At 37.1% G+C, this 22,536-nt stretch overlaps 1 protein-coding gene across 3 annotated transcripts in view; it reads left to right on the top strand.

Annotated features, from left to right (window-relative positions):
- nsmaf (neutral sphingomyelinase (N-SMase) activation associated factor) overlaps positions 1-22,536 on the top strand; it is a 134,314-nt gene that overhangs the window by 68,451 nt on the left and 43,327 nt on the right. For all 3 annotated transcript variants that reach the window (XR_009932248.1, XM_062479027.1, XM_062479028.1), the window contains exons 11-20: positions 751-822; positions 1,049-1,157; positions 5,862-6,038; positions 6,262-6,341; positions 10,696-10,786; positions 10,998-11,061; positions 21,484-21,535; positions 21,624-21,744; positions 21,842-21,973; positions 22,380-22,422. Coding sequence is in view for 2 of the 3 variants with exons in the window: in XM_062479027.1 (XP_062335011.1) it covers positions 751-822; positions 1,049-1,157; positions 5,862-6,038; positions 6,262-6,341; positions 10,696-10,786; positions 10,998-11,061; positions 21,484-21,535; positions 21,624-21,744; positions 21,842-21,973; positions 22,380-22,422 (941 nt within the window). In the remaining variant the exon portion in view is untranslated. The remainder of the gene's footprint in view (positions 1-750; positions 823-1,048; positions 1,158-5,861; positions 6,039-6,261; positions 6,342-10,695; positions 10,787-10,997; positions 11,062-21,483; positions 21,536-21,623; positions 21,745-21,841; positions 21,974-22,379; positions 22,423-22,536) is intronic.

Genomic DNA, 22,536 nt, shown 5'->3' with positions numbered 1-22,536 from the left:
TGTGTCAGGGTTAATAGATGTTCGGGGTCAGGAGAAAGTACTGGCTAAACGTTCCTTGTCATGACTACAAGGAGAGCTCCAACTATGAACTCTCTAGTCTGAGAGTTGTCATGTGTTGGGAGCAGTGAATCTCTTTCTCTGAGACTGTTGAAACGTCATTACTGCCTGACTGTCACAATCTATGTTTACATTCTTGTGCCCTATAAAAGATGGTCCTCCGGCTTTCGGAGCGGAGAGAGACCTGGTTGAGACCTAAGCTTGGTGTTGTGTTGTCATTTATGGTCAGAAGACTGGTTTTCTCTCCCAATCTGCAGATTGATAAATACTTATTAAAATCCAGGACTCAACTGAACTTAGTCACTCCGTTTATGAATCTCAACACACCGGGCTGGAGTGCAACCTCTAACCCTTGATTCAAATCAATAAAAGTATGTATGGCATTGATAACTATTTGCAAATCTCAAATGTTGCTGAGTCCTCTCATGTCAGGAAATCCCTTTCCTAGCTCCCTCAGCTCAGTCACTGACCATGGGCAATAAGGTACATAGGCTGTCATACATCAGGACGTGGATATGCACACATAGGGTTCATTGATACCTGGGGGTTCAACTGATAGTTACAGGCCTTTCATGGTTGGGGCTCTCTCTGCTTGATTGACCTGAACCCTTTCCTCAACCTCATAAGCAGTAGTGCTTCTTCTGTTCTTAGGCCTGAAATAGGCCTGAAATGACTCTTATTTTGTCATTTCAGGAACAGGTAGTCCAAATCAAGCTTCACAAAGTAAGAAGAATATACAAAAGGCGCCATGGACTCAGACCACTGGTAAGTGTTATTTTTATTTGAGGTAGAAGAACATTTGAAAGGCAATCTCAACTTCGGGGATCAAAGTTTAAGTAAAAAATGTAGTATCTGAGGAAAAAATAGCAAAAGTCTAATTGAAATAACAAACTCTGTAATTGTACTTAAATGAACTGGAAACATGTTTTGTTTCAGTGATACTATGTCTGATTCAATCATCTCTAATGTCTGGTTCTTCCCACTAATTCAGGGACTAGAGGTCTTCTGTTCTGAAAATGACTTCTGCTCAGACATCTACCTGAAGTTTTACGACACCTGCGACAGAGATGAACTCTACTATTATATTGCGACATTTCTAGGTCAGTGACTGCACAGTGAATTATGGGTTTAATATGATGACTGTACAGAGTAGTGTCATTGAGGTAATTTAGTAAACATCCAAGATGACGTTTCGTTGCCCTGATTGGTTGTATCTATACAGTTATATCCAATTGCACCCAGAGGCATTTTGGTCTGCGCACATTGATAACTTGGAAATAAAAAAATGAACTTAGAGGTTCCATAATAACATGTACAGTATTTGTGAATTGGTCTGGAGATGCCAGGCTAGCTGGTCAGTGGCAGATGACCCTTGGTTGCCACAATGGCAGACCCTTGAGGAGAACCTGGGGAGGGACAACCCCAGATAAACATAGACTTGTTCTTTAATTAGGAAGTGAGAGGTGAGGAGAGATTAAATCGACAGTCTTACAATTTTGCCCCATATGTAGGATTGTATTTGCACAAACAGTGCTCATAATTTTGTTTGGAAAGTTAAATCATTGTGTACAAGCTGCTCAGTTAACATCCAATGTCTGGATGGAGCATACTTCTTTATTTCCTTTTTAAAGGCAGCATAGGCGAGATTTGCTAACCTTTTTAAAATGCAAAGCACCTTAAGGCGCACATCCTTTCAGGTATTATGACGTTTTTAGGATTTCTATCCAATAGGATTTTAGAAAAAAATTTTTTTTTAATGTTTGCTACTCTGCTGAATTGAAAATTACATGATACATTATATTGTAAAACTGGTGATCTGTTATAGGAGAGGACAAACCTACCACTGGCATACAGTAGAACAACAAGAGCATGAGAAACCATTTTGACCAAATTTACAAATGATAATCCCATTGGTGCCCTGGCAGCACGTTACAGGAACAGCTCCATTGTCACCTGTCCAAGATGAATGGTTGATTACTGCATAATGGCCCAAAGCATTTATATGCAATATGTCAATAAAATTGCAATGCTTTGACTGGTTTTAGGCGGTAGTACACCATATATCATAGGCATTGTTATAGTATTAGTATCTTAATTTGACAGTAAATTTGTGTTTCTTAAACTATCCACAAAATGTCAAAAGAAACTCAGTATGATTGACATTTGATGGGGGTAAAAATGTGTGTCAATCCTTACAGACTGCTCAAGTCTGTCACAGTTTAACATTTGTCATTTTATATATTAACATTATACCAAAGTCTGGGTGAATACACAATTTGGATTGCCTGCATGATGTCCATTATTTTCTGATAATGGACAACTACTAAGTACTTTCAATAAAACATTGTTCTAAATAAATGCGCTGGCTACATAGTATAAAAAGCCTTTATCTAAAATGAGTAACTGTAGCAACTGGGACACAGTAAATGCCTCCGTTTAGAATTGATTGCAACACTTTAACAAGCTAACATCTAATTACAACAATGAGTGAGTTCAAAATGTATTTGAACCTATTTGGAGAATATACATTTTCTGAATATACATTTTCTGAACTTTATTCTATCTACTTCGGACAGTAAGCAACACATGGCCTATCATTTTGTTAGTTTAAATCTTTATCGATTTGGGGACAATGAAATGGCTGCCTAGCTAGTCTTGTTGCTAAACATACTGTCAAATTATATTTACTGTTTGGTAACTGTCTGCAATGTTATTGCCTTTTAATCTTTCTAGCATAGCGTTAGCTTTCTGGCTCATAGTTGAGCCAAAAGAAAGGGTTCTATGAGCTTAGCGGACTAAATATCTGAGTTAGCTTTGTAAGGGGAATTGTAAGGCCAGAGACGCTTGCGTTTGTCCCCGGCTGTGAAACAATTCAATTAGATGTTCAGGGAGATAATTGACTTACATTTACATTTATGCATTTAGCAGACGCTTTTATCCAAAGCGACTTCCAAGAGAGCTTTACAAAAGTGCATAGGTCACTGATCACAACAACGAGATAGCCCCAAACATTGCGGGCAGCCAAAACATGAAGGATACATTGTGAAAAACCAAATAAGTGCCAAAGGGAAGAACCATAAGAGCATGCAGTTAAACAAGTTACAATTAAACAACATGAACCTCAAAAAGTGCAAGAGTGTACCTGTAGAAAAGCAATCAACAGTAAAATATTTCACAGCGAGTACAATAATTTAAATCCGTTACAACTAGGGAGTCAGATGGCTGAGCGGTGAGGGAATCGGCCTAGTAATCCTAAGGTTGCCAGTTCGATTCCCGGTCATGCCAACTGACGTTGTGTCCTTGGGCAAGGCACTTCACCCTACTTGCCTCGGGGAATGTCCCTGTACTTAATGTAAGTCGCTCTGGATAAGAGCGTCTGCTAAATGACTAAATGTTTAGTACAACTAACCAACAAGAGCAACAAGTCTCTCAATAAGAGTCATTGTGATCCTGGAGGAAACTCGCATCATCAGGTCCAGCAAATCATTCCTAAGTACCGTTGTACTCCCGGAACAAGTGCGTCTTGTGACTTGTTAATATCTGACTCCAATTTTAGAAATGTGCACAAGTGCATTACCTGTATCCTTGAGCGCTAAACGGTTAATGACATGAAACTCTGACTCTGGTAAAAATCATGTGCTTGATCAGAGCACTGACTGATTTGTGAGTATGCATACTCACAAATCAGTTATTTATCTCTACTATAATATGGATTTAACCATCAACACAGTATGTAAACTGACCCCTCAGAGGCTACGGTATAAACTTCAGAGCATGTGTAAGTGGCACTCCGTCCTTGTTCATTATGCCACTTATGGAGCAGGTTTCTAGCAATCGAGTGTAGCTTTTTCAGTAAGCTTTGGCGCCCTCTTCTGTCTGACATCGGGTGTCGATTCACTTCCAGAAAGTTCTGCCATCTTCATTAATCAATGCAAATTCATTAACAAATGTCTCCAAAATAGTCTTCCGACAGAACATTTTAATGTCTCATTGTCTTCTTAAATCGCAACGATTATCAAGCATTAGATGAATCCAAACTTCTGTATGTTACCAAACACGTCGATTGACTCAGCACTCCCAGTGGCAGTAACTGATGTTAGCTAGCGCAGGATAGCTTCAGCTTTAGCTCATCTTTCCCAACTTCTTTTCATGGCTTGAAGCTGATTTCCACTTTCACTCTTCGAGCTATCTTATTCTTGCTCCAAGTCTGGGTTTTCTGTTCAACTCCAGTGAAGCAAGTTTTCTGACTTTATGTAAGTGGCACTCCGTCCTTTTTCATTATGCCACTTATGGAGCAGGCTTCTAGCAATAAGTATGACGCGAAAAAAAATAAATCTTCAAAAACAAATCTTCGTTTTAAACTTTTACTGACGGAAAAAATATACAAATATACAATATACAAAACAAACATGAATTCTTTGGGTCTAACAGTAAATCGGTATATCAATAATCTTCGTCGTGTCGTCGTCGTCGGTCAGAAAACTGTGTTGCTCCGTAACCTGACCATCTCAAAACTGACCAAGTATAAATTGGTCACATGACCACCTTTATCTTTTGTAATACATTCCACTCATTTATCCAATCAATGTACTCTACAGCTAGAAAATTAAATAATGTTTCTCCATACATGAAATTATGACTTTACAGATTTAAATAAACAATATTCTAAATATTAACTTATGCAACAAAAAACTATTCTTCAAATTGTCTCTTACAGCATGGAAGTCCACTGTAAGTGACTCAGAGGCCTCAAGTTAAAACCTACTTCAAAAGTCTGTTTATAATCAGTATTAACCGCATCAACTCAACTAGATCAAGGTTTTCACCGCCATAGCATGATAGATACGTACAAGGAAAACAAGTAACTTAAAAATACACATTGAATAGTTTATTATCTAAATAGTAAGATAATCAATACAATAATAATGAAACATAATCAAATACAAATCACACCTTCAGAGCAATCGTTAACAAAAGTATTCACAACTAGGCGCCTCACGCACCGGAGGTGTATCGTAAACAGAACTCAAAGTGATTGGTAAAACTTCTTTCTATATACACCCAAACCTGCATACTAAAATGGGGACACCGGCCATATGAAAGAAAGGTTGTCGCATTAAAATTCTAATTGGACTATCACTCAACACTGCAGTAGGGCAAGTGTGATTCCTTTGCAAAACAAGGGAATATGTTAACATGTTGGACCACTGCACACACAAGCTCTGTAAACCCTCTAAATATACATGTTACAACATTAAAAGTATTACTAGAATGTGATACATAAAATAAGAAACAAAATCAAACATGACATTAAAAGCTGTTTAGAACTATATTCACAAGAACAAAACTTTTAATGATAATTTCAGAGTCTTCCTCGGTCCACCTTCCTCTTCACCTGTTGAGACCATCTTTCCAGAGGTGTGTCATTAAAGTGTGATTGTCATTTTAGCATTCACGCAAATCAACGACTGTCCCAGACGAGTGTCTGGGTGACCAGTGACAAAGGGGCTGTATTATTCAGGTCTCTGCCAATACAGCCCTACAGTTTACAGTATGTCTAAAAGTATACATTTATGTTCGTAAAACAAATGAAGAAAGAAAAGTGACCATGGTCTAAGCTAGATAATGCACGTCGAGGTGTCCATTATCAGAAAATAATGGACTCCTCTGCACATTGGACAGTTCTGGCCTCCCCGTTGTCCAATATTTTCTGATAATGGACACCTTGTCAGGCATTATCCCTTACATAACCATGTTGACAATGTTACTGAATAACATACGTATTAACTTTATTTTATGCTCAGAGAACCACACAGTGGAACACACGGCTGAGAGTTACATGCTGCAATGGCAGCGGGGCCACCTCAGTAACTACCACTACCTACTACACCTCAATAATCTGGCAGACCGCAGCTGCAATGATCTCTCTGCATACCCAGTCTTCCCCTGGATAATTTCAGACTACACAAGCACACACTTAGGTGAGTATAATTATATTTCATATTATATAATATTTTTCAAATGCCAGAAAAATCTGTAGATGCCGCTTTATAGTTTATTCATGTTAGAACAAATACGGCAGTCTCAGAGGGCATAATAGTCACGTTAGCATTAGCATTTCTGATATTGGCCATTTGGGAGATTATTCTTAAAATCCACAAAATTAGTTACCTCAGCTGTGCTAAGTTATATTTCTTTCGTCAGATCTGACGAGTGCTTCAACATACAGAGACCTGAGTAAGCCTGTGGGAGCACTGAACCCAGGGAGACTGGAGAGATTGTTGGTGAGACTAACACATTTTATGGAACTGATATTGTTATCTGGATGAAGGCGGTTATTCCGAAGAATACAATATCAGTTGAGTTTTCATTGCAGCAGCAAATTACAACTAGAGAGGGTACAATTTCTGGGGAAATTGTAGGGTGTGCTTGCTTGCATCGGTTGCACAGGGGTCCGTTTTTGAATGTCATTTTTACAACTGATATTTCTGTATATTTTATATAAAAATGCATACTTATTATTTATAAAGATTACATAGATTTAAAAGCATATATTTGTTGCTGCTCATTTACAAAATACGAGTGAAGTGTAGTATGAAATAGATGTCTTCTCATTTCCCCTGCAAGAGGCAGCCTCATAGCTGAATCAAAACGAATAAATTGGGCAGACCTGTGTAAAAATTGACCTAATCTCTATGACTTAAACGTCATTTTAAGTTTTTCCCTTCTCATGATATTTTCAGGCATTTAGCCTACTCATTGCATTCATTCATTAATAAAGAACCCCCTTTGAATATTATTCTACGACGTTACCCGGCAGTAGAAGATGGAATCGCGATTCAAACAGTACCATCTGCTAACTGAAAATATGCCCCCCAAAACGTAAATAAGCTTGACATTTATTTAGTGGAAAATCGCTCATTCATAAAAAGATCACTGGTAGTGATCATTCATTGTCAGTAACGCAAAATGCGATATAGCCCTGTGTGGAGAAGCTGCCCCGGTAAATTCTACTAATTTAGTACTGTACCGTAGTAGAATTTACCAAGACGAACACAGCAGTAGTCTACGTTGGTTGAATTCGATTTAACGTTCCGTTGTACGGTTTAGGCTGAAATTAATTATTTTCATGAACAGATTGTCAACGTTTAGGCTGTGGCAATGAAGTTCAGGTTAGTAGTTAAGTAAGGGGAGTGCCGAACATTTTCTGTCGCCGTTTGACTTCCTAAACAGCTGCTGTAGATGTTTTTGTAGTGTGTCTCGCGTAAGCTACAGCGTTGCAGTGAGCTACACTGGTTTGAAACCACAGGTAATGGTAATTTCACCAACAAATCGTTTACTAATGTCAGAATAAATCCTACAACGAAAATGTATATGTGAGGAATGTTTATTTTAACGATTGAAAACAGATACATCATAGACCACAGTAGTATGTGTTGCCCGGGCAACACAGGCTAATGTCATGATGCTAATACTTCAGTGAAATAGTAGACTACTGTTTCCGAAAGTAGATGTACTTCCTTAATAATATCAGCTTATATTGTACATTACACATCACAATTGTGTGTCATATCACAAAGTAAAATGAGTAAATAGTTATCACCCTGGCCTCTTTGCTTGTGGCGTTTCTGCAGCTGCCTTGCAGTAAAGCTATAGTTAGCCTAGCTATCCCCCAAGTTAACAGATGCGAAACGAATGTTCTGCCAAGGGTAGTCACGCGTGTTTTCGTGACGTTAGTGCCTTCGGCAAGTGCACAACCTTTGTTCTCACATAGATAAACCCCTTAAAAAAAGTTCGGAAACTTTATTTTTGGTCGATTATTCCTCCTCTTCAATAATACCAATTCGTATATTGTTGGAAAGCCTGATTAGTCACCTTTACAACGAGGTACAACTTGTAAGGATCGTGCATTCGCGGAATGAGCAACACAACTACCATATGGGTAGCGGCCCAAAAAATAATTGCCAAAATCCCCGGCAATATTCTTCTGTTGGTATTCACTCTCGTTTTGAGTTGCTTGGTGGATTGGATAATTGCACTCTCCCACAGTAATACGGAAAAAACAACACATATTGGCCATTTTTACACTTTATTCATTTTACACTGTCAGGGACCTCAGTGGCTGCGTATGGAAGATCCATACGCAGCCACAACAGCTTGGCACCTCAGCAAGTCAGCCAACATGTTTGCGTTGGTCACTCTGGCACATACAGCACGCCCAAGCTGATCCCACTTGAAGCTCAAAACGAGAGTGAATACCAACAGAAGAATATTGAAGAGGATTTTGGCAAACATTTTTGGGCCGCTACCCACACGGTTAGCTGTGTTACTCATTCACTCATGCACGATCCTTACAAGTTGTACCTCGTTGTAAAGGTGACTAATGAAGGATTCTAATTCTATGTGTCTATTCCAATATGTAATGATAGTATTCAATGACACAAATCTGTGTTCTAGAAAGAGTGGTCTGGAGTCGCAGAGGTCCGATAATATCAGCTTTAATGCAGCAGTTGGAAATCAACTAAGTACAGAGCTCTGGAGTTGTCTAAGTTTCCCTACCCGCAACAGAGTTTGGGCTGGTTCACGAAGTCCAACTGGCTATCTTTCCCTGCCCCAGCATATTATATACAATGCAATTGAAAACACAAGTATCAAAAAAGGGTTGAGCTTGTTCTCTCGTGCGTCAGGGAGTTGTTCTTGCCTACGCGCGTCCCACCTGCTCGGGTGCCATCTCCAACCAGTTTCAAGGTTGTTTCTGAAAATGAAGAGATAGAGACACAAAGAACAGCCTGCTTCCCACACTCAGTGTGAGACCCAATGTTTAAGCCTGAGCACACTTCTAAGTTCATAACTTTAATAAGCACAATGCATAACTTTAATAAGCACAATATATTCTTTACTAATCAGGCTTTCCAACTATATACAATACAATACCAATTGGTATTATTGAAGGGTAGGAAGAGTTGACCGAAAAAACATTTCCGAACTTATTTAGAGTTTATTTAATGTTTCATGTTTCTTTTCGCAACCCTAAGGATCCCTCAATATTTGGACTACATAGAGAACGTCGGTGTCAAAAGTTTTGTTTTGGTAGCGATTGATTTGCTTGTATTTTTCAGTTCCATTGCATGGTTTAAGTAGGAATTACGTTTTTGTGGCGAAAAGTGAAGCTAATGGTGGCTAACTTGCTAGCCACAGTCATTGACGTGACTAACGTCACTAACGTCACGAGCCGCTGACTGTTAGCACAGCCAAATAGACAATCTTTTTTTCCATACCAGTCTGTTTGAAACGATCGAAAACATGTTGTCCCTTTTGCTGCAGTAGTCCATCTAAGTCTGGCGTAGACCTTGTTCTTAACTCATTTTTTGAATAAAATCGAGCTAGGAGAAATTCCTCAACTCTGTGATATCGGCAGACACCGCTGCTGTCATTTTGACTTGAATTTTGCGGGGATTACGCTTATAATGTAATGACGTTAGCTGCGCAAATGTCCAGTAATATCTCGATTTTAATTGGTCCATGTTTGATACGTAACGTAGATGATTACTGGCATAACATATTTACGTGCAAAGGCACAGCAGAGTTGTGCTTTTCGACGTACATGTTGAATAATACACGATCGAAGTGCGCAGTTTTTCGCTTGTCCGCAATGAATGGACAGTAAAAGCACTGCTTATTCTACAATTTTTTTGTATTTGATTATGCGTAACTGCTACATTTGTTATCGTAACGTCTAAACAATTGGAATAACACACAGATTGCATATATAAATCACAAGAATAATCAGTAAAAATACAAATACAAGTTTATTAAATAAAATGATTTAATAAACATTTTTACGTTTGAATTTTGGCAGGGTAGGCAGTGCCTACCTTGCCTACCCTGACTGCACGTCACTGCTATGTATTCAGTTCATTTTCATGAGTATATAAGAAAATGGTTTACACTTTGATATGTACATTTGATGTTTGATAAGTGGACTGTATGTGATTGTTGTTGTTTCTGAATTTATATTCAACCAAAATCCTCTAAAGGTTTACCAACAAGGGAGCAATAAATGTTGTTATGATTTAGGTCTTGTTACATGGTTGTAAAGTGTTTTAGTTAGTATAAACTGTATCTGTCATTAGTTAAGGAACGTAACACATTAAGAATAGGTCTGGGGAGTTTTGGATTTTTTTTTAGAAACACTAAGTAATTCTTCAGTGAAGGCACCGCGCTAAGTAACATAACATTATTATCTGGTTGTTAGCCTACTAAACTCTGAATTCTCTAGCTCTAGTTGGTAAACAGATTTGACTAGTCAAATCATCCTTTAGCTGGAAACCCAGGATCCTGTTTATGTTATGACTGTGACTCTGGTGTGTCAGAAAACCACTAGAAAGGGGTTACATACAAATTGTAGTTGTGGTGATTCTTAATATTCGGTGGGTGCGCCTACATTTTTGCTGGTGCTCCTAACTCCTAAATTGGGAGCACCAGTGCCACCAAGTAAAAAAGTTTATTTCAATCCCTGGATTGCACTGTCTCCTTATTTTACTTACACATCACGGGCCACTGCTCCCATCCTAAAATAAGTTTAATCTGTGATATGGCCTTCATGTGGTAAGAAGTAATTGGTGTCTTCTTTTATAGATGCGGTACAAAGACATGCCTGAACCCCGTTTTATGTATGGCAGTCATTACTCCTCTCCTGGCTATGTGCTATTCTACTTGGTGAGAGTGGGTAAGTATTTTATTTTGCAAAGTATTTGACAATAGTTTCATTAAATGTTGTTGCCAAATGATTTAGTAAAGCATGTGTACTTTTTTGTGTTAATAGTAAATGTTGATATCAGTATTGCCTATTTCAAAAATGGGCTCCATTGAAATATTTGTTTTCTTTAATAAGTTACCTACATAGTTACTTACACAACTCATAATTTTCACACTTTCAGCTCCAGAGCACATGCTGTGCCTACAAAATGGCCGCTACGACAACGCAGACCGCATGTTTAATAAGTTAGTAGTTGCTAACTATGATTTAAAGATCATTTTTGTGTTTGTAAAAGCACAGCCTATTATGTTTATTTGCTGACGTTTCATATTATGGCATCATTACTATATTTAATTTATGTTTATTGCTTATAACGTGTGACACCTCCATAACACTTAGTTACAGTCAACATAACACAGATATTTTACCTATGAAAAGATCATTAGCTGACTAAACACCAGTTTATTAGGTACACCCATCTAGTGCCAGGTTGTACTCTGTTTTGTTTCCAGATTAGCCTAAATTACAAGGTGTCCAAAACATTCTGCAATGGTGATATAACATACTGACATAATGGCATCATGTATTTATTGCAGACGGTGGTACATTTTAGCCTGTTTCTTCATTTCTTCCCAAAGATGCTCTGTCAGGAAGGCCACTGAAGTACACTTAAATCACTGCCATATTCTTAGAACCATTCTGATACAATATGTGTCTCTTGGAGTCTTTTAACGTAAAACACACACACACAGTGCATAGTGCCCATGATAAAATTGGTGGCACAGGCATACAGATTCCTGGATTTATAGATGATGTCGGTGACACACACAGATGTCTGGACTTATAGATAGTGCAGTGCCCGTGATGCAGCTGGTGATGACAGTTCTTATCAGCGGTTTTGGTTCCTATATTTCTCAGATCACAATTGAAATTCTCTTGAAGTACTTGTTCAACCTCAACATAATCTATTCTAATCAAATTGCCAATGCTGTGGTAGCCTACATTCATGCAAATGGTTATGTAGCCTTCATTTGTCTGCTGTTTCCTACGTAATACATTGCTTATGTTGATCAAAATGTACTATTTTGTTTCTCTGTTAAATTGTCTTACCACCACAAACATCTAAACATTTAGTTCATAACAGAAGTCATTACATGCACAATGGTTGAGCCAGTTGTCATAATTCACCGTACAGCGCTATTTGCAATGTGCAGGCAGTTTTGACATCAGTAAACACATTCATTTATGTAACTAAATTCACTTATCTATTCTGAAAGTATATCCACTTTATATTGTGATTCTGTTAGCTGATAATCGATTGTAAAAGCAAATTCCTTATAAGTTATTACGAACTCCGGTGTGTTAAGCGCTTAGTTTAATTTAATTGCAAATGCCTTTGTTAATCGCATTAGTTCATTAATGAAATAAATTAACAGAAGTTATTATACAGACTCCTATTGCATGTGCGAGTAGGGCGTATGGTGCAAAGGATGGCCAGAGGACCAATTACAGTGAAGGGGCTTGGACCAATCACAGTGAAGGGGCTGGGATGAGTTCTGTGAAGGAAAATTCTGACGGTGCTGTGTAGTTTGAATAGTCAAGATGGCGGTTCAATACAATTTATTTAGTTTGCACAAAACATAAGTTTACAGAGTACCCTGGACCCGTCATAACGAAGGACATGTAAGCTACAGGTCGTTCGGAAGAGTGGTCCCGAACATCACATACACATTACTTTTACATACATAAGCCCAAAATGTCCTCCACATTGCCCCTCTTTTTTTTAACAACATTCCACACATCTAAACTTAGAGCCGTCTATAGGTAAGAACGAGAATAACCATCAAACCCAAGCACGTTATAAAACTCAGTAAAAGGCATCCATACCGAATACAGACATATATAAAGCAAATGTATTCCCATCAATCTAGACAGACCCCTACATTTAGAACATCAGAAGCAAACACATTACGCATGAATATCTTCATCTGTAAATCTGAATTCATACTATCATTCATATCCCCCTCTAGTTTGTTCAGCAATCGCATTATTATCGGTGGAACAGTTGAAACCATTACATAATCATAGCATCAATAGAATTGTTAATACACACTATAAGTAACAACATTCCCAAAGATAAATCTTATTGTTCCTATACCACAACAAAGTACAGGTTCGGAAACGGATGCCATGGTTGTGTGATGTCCATGATTATCATCTTCAGTAGACTGTATTCTTCTCGTAGGCAATGCAGCCTAGTCGATCAAGTTGCAAACGACGATCAAATTGCTCAACTTCCAAAACAAACTGTACTATACGCACAGACTCTGAATCTTCCTTGGTTCAACGCAGAACGCGTGTCCTCTCCTTCCGCCGCCAGACCAGCTGCACGCTTGCAGAGACCTGCATGAACCCACGATGCTCTCCCCTCGATTATCACAGCTGAATTTGTAGTCAGGAGAATTTGGAATGACCCCGTCCACCCCGGATTTTCTTTTTCAACTCCTTTCACCACATCTCTTTCACCTGCCTGTGAATCTCACAGAAAGTAGACTACAAAAGGTTGCACAGTGATAAACAATTACATTCTCACAGAGGTCAGTTAAAGGTAACTGACTTCTTGTCGTCTGACTTAGTCTTCAAGGTCCAGTTCTCTCATTCAACTGAAGTAATTAACACAATGTTGACTCCTATCAACACCAAAATAACTTCCAAACTTTAAAGCTTCCTTAACCAAGTGTGACCCATTATCATTACATATTCTCAAAGAAAAATCCCATGTAAGTATAATCTAAATTAACAAAAGCTTGACCAAGTTCGAATCTCTATTTCTCCATTCCTTTCTCCATCTTTCCGCTGTATTCTGTAAATCTTGTAAAATATACTCAAACAAAAACAACATTCTCACTCTGGGTCAAATACATTCCAATATTTTCAACTCAACAGTATTACATCAAACCCCTCACAGTCTTATACTAATGTCATAAAACTATAAAACCCCCTACGTCACTTTCCGTTTGGCTCAGTCAGTCATAAATCCCTAACTGTCACCTCGTCCTTTCTAAGAAGCCTGCGCTTCCCTTAAAGAATCTGTGACAAATATTTTATCAAAGTCACGCAACAATTTGCCTCGAAAGAGTCCTGTAAACTTAAATTTGGCAAGTTAGGCTTATCCGGACATGGTAACACCCTCTCGTCGTCACTTTCTGTAAACATATGTCAATCATCAAAACGTATTACATCATTGCATGCAGGCAATCCAGAAACTGCTCCAACTAGTGTCAGCACTAGCATTTCCCTGTGAAATAATTAGCATTGTTAGAGTGAGCCCCACATTTCCATACAGCAAGTTGTTTTAGTAACAGCAATTTGCTTCACAGGTGAACATAAGAAACTTCCTATGTTTCCATACCTTTCCCAAAATCATATGTAACACCAATGGTGTATTAACTATCAGTAAATATGTTAATTATTGTCCCTTTTATTAATTGACAAGCTTCCACTGAAGCAATCAACTTTTGAACCAATTTGTAGAGAATAAAACTATTTTAAAAACAACCAAATTACGGATAACCTCAACTTTCAGTCTCTTATTATCTTTTCCCCAAAAGCCTTTTAGGAACAGTTAGAATTGATACCTCTATATTTTAGATTCCCTTTTTTCCTTCTAGATTGAACAAATCACATCTCTTTTCAAAGACATGAGGAAAACTAGCACCACTACCCCAAACCAGAATTTAATCTGTATGATTCCAAAATAAAATATAGACCATAACATTTTCTTAATGTAGCCATTAACCAAACATATTTCCCAACTATATTTTCTATATATGCTAGATAGGTAGAACTTCATAACCTGCTTTGGCTGCAGTCCAAAACAAGCTAATTAGCTCCAACCATCATAACCACAATTTATCAGACTTAATGATTCTCCCCAAATTATTTCAGAACAAAGGTTATAATAACCTTCGTTATGCATTAATACCATCATTAAAACATCCTCATCACAGCCTAACTGTTTATCCCAAAACATTATGCCAAGCCCTGATAAACACCCAAACAAAACTTAAAACCAATGACAATTAAACGCAAATAAAAGTATATTTTAGTTATTTTCTCTTTCCCACTCTATACCAAATTACATCTAATACCGTATAAAAAAAAAAAAAAAAAAACAAGAGTTCACTATTTTGACTTAAAATGTTTAGCCCATATACTTCTTCAAAGGATATTCATGGTTCCCTTTTCAACATATCAAAGTGTGTAAAACAACCTTTCTAATCACGTCTTCATAACCCTTCACATACATTTCCTTAAACAACAGTAACATCTGTGAACTCTCACAAAATACCCAGCTATAAAAAATAAAATAAAAACCATCGATTGCTTCCATGTCAATGGATATCACTACGCACGTGTTGAAATCACATGTAGATATTACAGTAACCCCGTTCACATAACACACAATTCTACAATTCAACACTACATTTCTCTTTTCAACGTCAATTTTTTTTTATTTTTCATCTCATGACTGGTGTGGGCACTGCATGCAGAATGTAGCCTGGCTGCCAGCCCAACTTCTCCCCGCCCACAAAACAATTTGGTCGGGAAGTTGGGTCTGGAGGGTCTCATATTGGGAACAACTACATAAAACCAGGATCTGGGCGGACCAATGAAATTGCCAGGGCGGGCTTTATACGATGATGGACAGATGATCAACAGTAACGTAATCAACAACGTCACGAAAGAGCCCTTGAGTTGAATTCGTTTTCAACAAACAACATATTACGTTGCTCTGATTGGTTGTAGGTCTATCCAATTGAGCGAAGAGGCATTTGTTTTACGAGTTCGGTTGAAACACGCCCCGTAGTCACAGCCCAACGGAGAGTTTTCAGACTCATATTCTGACTAGAATTATGAGTATGACAACGTCAGGCTATGCAGAATGAGCTTCAATGAAAGAATCAACTTCTGCTAGGCTCAAGCGCATGCGCCTATTTTCAAGTAGAGAATTCAGCCAAAGAATTAACATTAATAGCATTTGAAGTGTAGCATTTTCAAAACAGACTTTCCCTTTCTTTGAAATCAAATGCCTTCTGGCGGTAATCAGACTCATGTAAAGTCTAACAAGCGAGGTGAAGTTAGTTTCATATTCGACATTCGACATTCGTCTCACATTCGGAAGACGCTACTTTGCAGCGTCGAGTTAGGGACAGGGTGAAAATTACCCATACAATTTTGAAAAATTATAACTTTTATAATATTTTTATGGATATAAAAACCAAACTGTCACCAGATTATTCTAATAATGTCTGGCCTAGTTCCACACCCTTTACTTCTTCAATAAAGTTTTGAATAAAATTCCAATTGATCGCTAATCTCTGAAAATAGCATGATATCCTCGTTAATCTCAATATCCTTTTCAAATTTGTGTCAAATATACACCAGATTAGCGTGGATTTCATGCTATTTTCACAGATTAGCGATTTTCTATCATTCTTTTAAAAACATTATTGAAAAAGTAAAGGGTGTGGAAGTAGGCCAGACATTATTAGAATAATCTGGTGTGTATTTGAGATTTTTTGAAACAAGTTTGAAAAATATATTGAGATTAGCGAGGATTTCATGCTATTTTCAGATATTAGCGATTAATTGGAATTTTATTCAAAACTTTATTGAAGAAGTAAAGGGTGTGTAAGTAGGCCAGACATTATTAGAATAATCTGGTGTATATTTGAGATTTTTTTAAACAAGTTTGAAAAAGATATTGAGATTAGCGAGGATTTCATGCTATTTTCATAGATTAGCAATTAATTGGAATTTTATTCAAAACTTTATTGGAAAAGTAAAGGGTGTGGAAGTAGGCCAGAGATTATTAGAATAATATGGTGTATATTTGAGATTTTTTGACACAAGTTTGAAAAAGATATTGAGATCAGCAAGGATTTCATGCTATTTTCAGAGATTAGCGATTTTCTATCATTTAAGAAAAAGTTTTATTGAAAAAGTAAAGGGTGTGGAAGTAGGCCAGAGATTATTAGAATAATCTGGTGTATATTTGAGATTTTTTGACACAAGTTTGAAAAAGATATTGAGATCAGCAAGGATTTCATGCTATTTTCATAGATTAGCGATTAATTGGAATTTTATTCAAAACTTTATTGAAAAAGTAAAGGGTGTGGAAGCAGGCCAGACATTATTACAATAATCTGGTGTGTATTTGATTTTTTTTTTTTGACAAATATATTGAGATTAGCGAGGATTTCATGCTATTTTCAGAGATTAGCAATTAATTTGAATTTTATGCAAACCTTTATTGAAAAAGTAAAGGGTGTGGAAGTAGGGCAGACATTATTAGAATAATCTGGTGTATATTTGAGATTTTTTGACACAAGTTTGAAAAATATATTGAGATTAACGAGGATTTCATGCTATTTTCAGAGATTAGCGATCAATTGGAATTTTATTAAAAACTTTATTGAAGAAGTAAAGGGTGTGGAAGAAGGCCAGACATTATTAGAATAATCTGGTGTATATTCAAGATTTTTTGACACAAATCTGGAAAAGTTATTGAGATTAGTGAAGATTTCATGCTATTTTCAGAGATTAGCAATTTTCTATCATTCTTTTAAAAACATTATTGAAAAAGTAAAGGGTGTGGAAGTAGGCCAGACATTATTACAATAATCTGGTGTGAATTTGAGATTTTTATTTTTTTGGTTAAATATATTGAGATTAGCGAGGATTTCATGCTATTTTCAGAGATTAGCAATTAATTGGAATTTTATTCAAAACTTTATTGAAAAAGTAAAGGGTGTGGAAGTAGGCCAGACATTATTAGAATAATCTGGTGTATATTTGAGATTTTTTGACACAAGTCTGGAAAAGTTATTGAGATTAGTGAAGATTTCATGCTATTTTCAGAGAGGAATACTCTGCTTTTTGTGTGAGGTTTTATAGTCATAAAATCATTATAAAAGTCATAATTTTTCATAATTGTATGGGTAATTTTGACCCTGTCCCTAACTACGAGCTATCTTGCAAAAGACGTTCTCGGAACCGTCTGTCAGAAGATGCCTGAGTCCTAAAGGTATGATAAATGTCTAACCTTGCGTTCGTAGTCTGTTCTTAGTTTCCTGGCAAAACCTTGTCTGATTTAATCGAGACACGCGCCGTCGTTTCCTTACCATCCAGAAAATCTGAATCGTGAATCTAGCATTTTGGGGAAATAAATGAACAATTTCCCACACTATTCTGTTCTAATATTTCTTTATCTCTAACTCTACCTGCCTCCATCCAATCAGAAAAAGCCCAGGCTTAAAGGTATTATTTTCTTTTTTTTCTTTCTTTTGTTTCTGCACAAGCTTTTTTCGTAATTCAATAAGGTCCTTAAAACAAAACGACCCGACACTCGTAAACCCACATTTATCAATTCATATTTGAATTTGCAACAAACTATCGTTACCATACTTTTGTTTCATGTAATCCATGTTTGGATTGGTTCATTCTGCCCCCAGACCATCGTTAGCCCTATTCATGTTCAAATTACAATCCATATTTGACCACATTGAACCAACAATAACCAACGAAGGAAAATAAAAACAAAATTACCCCTTTTCTTTTCTAAAACTCTTAAATTCCGACTTCACATTTTTACAAAGTAAATTTACCATTTACCAAACATGTTAAGATTTTATTCCATTAATTGTAGACTACGGTGAACATTTGTAAGGTTGTAGACTTCATAATTACACAATGTTGGTAACGAACGTCCTTTACATGTGGTTACCCTGATGAAAACGAATGAAAATAAACGGATTGATCCGTTGAGCTAGCATGCCCGTAGTTGTTTTGTTTGTTTGAGAGAAACAAGTTGTCACGCGTTGCACAACACACACGCGTGCAGACATAGCCTACCGAGAGAGAACCCCCAAGTCGATTTCTAAAATCAGCATCAAATGAATTCTCGAAGTTGAAAAGCACAGGGAGTTGTATGATCCCCCAGCAACAATTTTACAAGGACAACGTAGATAAGGATCAATGCTGGGATATAGCCAATGCCATGTTTATGTACCATGTCAGCGTAAAGGAAAACTCAGAGTAGCAGAAAGGCTTGGTGACCGGCACGGAGAAATGCGCGTCTGGTGTGAACAGTTTTTGCTCAGTCGTAGCCGATCGTGGCGCTGCGCGGCGCGTCCAGGCGCTTCGCAGCCAGTGTGTCCCAGGCGTTAAAATTTCTGAAAATTGATGGCTTCAAATGGAGAGGGGTGACCTTTCACTCAATCAGTCCTCTACATCTATCTCCTGCTGCAGAAGCCAACATCAGTCGTTGGATTGTCCTATCAATCAAGTTGAACTGCTGCTGACTGGATGTTTTTAGAATTGTAGGGGCCTTTGATGTTATGGTTTGATGAGAGGTGGTCTTAAAAGTTTCAGAACCTCTGACTTAGGTCACTTCTTTTGCCTATTCTAACAATCAATCAAACAGTATGAATGCCTGTCTGCCTGCTAGGGCTGAACGATTTCAGAAAATAACATGATCGCGATTAATTTGCAATTGCGATTTAATATGCGATTATTATATGATGTAGGCCTATTATTAATATAGATATATACTAGCCTACTGATCTCCAGTCAGCAACATAACACACAAAGTTCAGAAAAACTAAGGAGAACATACCGCCGTAGCCTACCTCATAGAAAATATTTAGGTAAATCAAAGCTAAACTAGAAACGTATATGCTTTAGTTGCAGTTTCTTAACTAAAGCTAGCTAGTTAGCTACCATTTCGGAAAAATAACTTGCGCTGTGGAGACAGTCGGAAATATTTAGAACTCACGCATCTAAAGGTTAAATCTTAGAAGAAAAAGAAACACTGTCTGAACATTTCTGATCCAGTCAGTAGCCTAACAGAAACAGTATGGCACGGTCAGCCATAGTGATCCTACCGTATGTGTATCACCGAGGGGCCTCATATCTTTCGTGATGAACGCTGTTACTGCTTGAGTAATTTAGTAGTACATTAATATGGAGTTAGGCTTTGAAACATTTCGATCAGTGATCCTGTCGGGTGTTATTTGGCTTATTTGACACACTGGTGTTCAGCATTTTAGCTATGCATCGTACATGGCTTTGTGGTGTTTTTTTAGGGCCGAATTAGGTTGGTAGTGTTGCCCCGTGAGGTAGCAACATTAGCCAGGCAGGTTTTGCACAATACTTGACACTGTGCAGCATCTTTTTTAAAGGCAAAATTGGCAAAGTGTCTGTAGTGTCAGGTTCTGTCAAGCCTGAGGCCATCGTACAGGTCAAGGTAAAGTGTAACGTGCAAAGTTGATCCTTCGTATGCAAACTGCGTTACTTAGCGTGTCATGTGACCAAAGTAAAATCGCAGCCTTTGCTATTACAAAATCTCGTTTTTTCACATCGCGATATTATCGCAAATGCAATTAATCGTTCAGCCCTACTGCCTGCTTTATTTATCAACCCATCCCACATGACTTACATTACCTAATTCTTCATTTATAGTCTATGTAATAAACTGGCTTCTGAATCCGAGACCTGACTCTAGGATGAGACATTTACACACAGCTATTTTAGAGTTAGGGACACTGAGCAAATGAGAGAGAGGGAGAGTGGGAGAAAATATATAATGTATTTACAGTATATTACACACAGTACAGTACATATTTGATCAGCAAACACAACAATTCTCAACAAACTAGAAACTACTGAAAGTGCCCTAATCAAAAAACAAATTGTGAACTTCAAGTACTGAAATCTTGAATTGATATGTTATATAAAAAACATTGATTTATATTAAATTGATTTATATTAAGTAAGTTAAAGTAGACTATTGTTTACTAATTAAGTAAAAATTATTAATGTAATGGTCATTATTGATGAAATGCTCAAATAATAATTACATATTTAAATGATGAATGAAAATGCTCAAATTATATTTAGAGAGGGTACAATTTCTGGGGAAATTGTGAGATGTGCTTGCGGCCGCTGCTGCTGGGACAGTTTTCTTTCTCAACCATCACCTCCAAACTTATTACATTTTAATATTTGGAGAAAGACAAGATTTTTCATGGGTGTACTTACATTTTACAACTGATATTTCTGCATATTTTAAATAAGTATGCATACCTAATATGTATTAAGACTGCATAGATTAAAAAACAAATGTGTTTCTTAAATACTAACAGTGAAAGTGTAGATTGAAACAAGGTTCTCTTATTTTCCTTGGTGCAAGAGATTACACTTGCACTAATATGATATGTGGTCGCCTCACACAGTTGAAACAGTTGCATCAAAACAAAGAAATAGGGCAATCATATGTAGAAATGGTCCTAAACTTTATTATGACTTAAATTTACCCAATAGGTTTTCCCCATCTACTGATATTTTTAAGCTTCACTCATACTGATCTGAATAAAGAGATCCCTTTGAAACAAGCTAATTCAAACAACTAGTGGATTGGAAATTCATTTAAAATGCTTTATGCTTGACATCAGACTGAGAATATAAAGGATGAAAATTACTAGGGCTGAACAACAACATCAACCTAAACTTTTAAACATGTAGTATTATCATTTGTGCACATTTACCTCCTGCAGCCAACTTTACTAGGCCCATTTACTGGACCCTGTTATATTTGTTCATAGCATTGGAGAAACATGGAGAAATTGCTTGGAAGGTGCAACAGACTTCAAAGAGGTAGGGCATTTGGATTACAGAACAAAATGAAATTTGTCTGCATGTTCATTTTAACATTTTCTCATGTCTTTTTGTCAACCTCTTTCAGTTGATTCCTGACTTTTATGGAGATGATACCAGCTTCCTTGTGAACAGTTTGAATCTAAACTTGGGAAGAAGACAGGATGGAAGCTGGGTTGGAGAAGTGGTTCTTCCTCCATGGGCACAAGGTATCTACACCAAATATCTTGAAAACAATCTTCATTTTGCATGAATGATCAACAACTTGACAACGTGGCTGAGGATTTCTCTTAATGTTTCATGCAGATGCTAGTGATTTTCTTCAGAAGAATCGTCAAGCATTTGAGAGTCAGTATGTGTCAGAACACCTGCATGAGTGGATTGACCTGGTGTTTGGCTTTAAACAAAGAGGATGTGAAGCGGTGGTGGCTCACAATGGTATGAGACACCTGGATAATCACAGCATTTATAGATTACAATTGATGAAAAGCCTTGAAATAGTATTCATTACATGTATGAATGTCTGTGTTTCACATTCAGAGCTTTATTTTGTTTACTTTTATTTATTTTTTCAGAATAAAAACTACAGTAATTTAAGGCCACTGCCCCCAAAATAATTGATTTATTTAGTTAGCATCTTAGTCTAAAGTCTTCATGAGACGTTATTCTCACCTGGGACAACTTTGCAGAATGGCCAACACTTTTGTAAAACGGTGCATGTAAAATCATAAAGCTATGAGGCCAAAATAAAATGTTAATACTCAATTTAGAAACCACCTTAGAAACTATTAGAGTAGCGATGTGATATAATGGGGGAAAAAAATATATATTTTCTGATTTACAGTGTTTCATCCCTTGACATACGAGGGTAGCATTGATTGTGACAGGTAAGGCCTTCTCAATAAGGTAACCTTGGCTCAGTTGTTCCATTTCAAGGCTCTACCATCTACATTAGTGAGACCAGAAATTACAAACATATCTGCATTTGTAAAAATAATCCT

Source organism: Osmerus eperlanus, chromosome 15, assembly GCF_963692335.1.
Source record: "Osmerus eperlanus chromosome 15, fOsmEpe2.1, whole genome shotgun sequence".
NCBI lineage: Eukaryota > Metazoa > Chordata > Actinopteri > Osmeriformes > Osmeridae > Osmerus > Osmerus eperlanus.
Note: the sequence above shows the minus strand (reverse complement) of the source record. Positions and strands in the feature narration are given on the sequence as shown.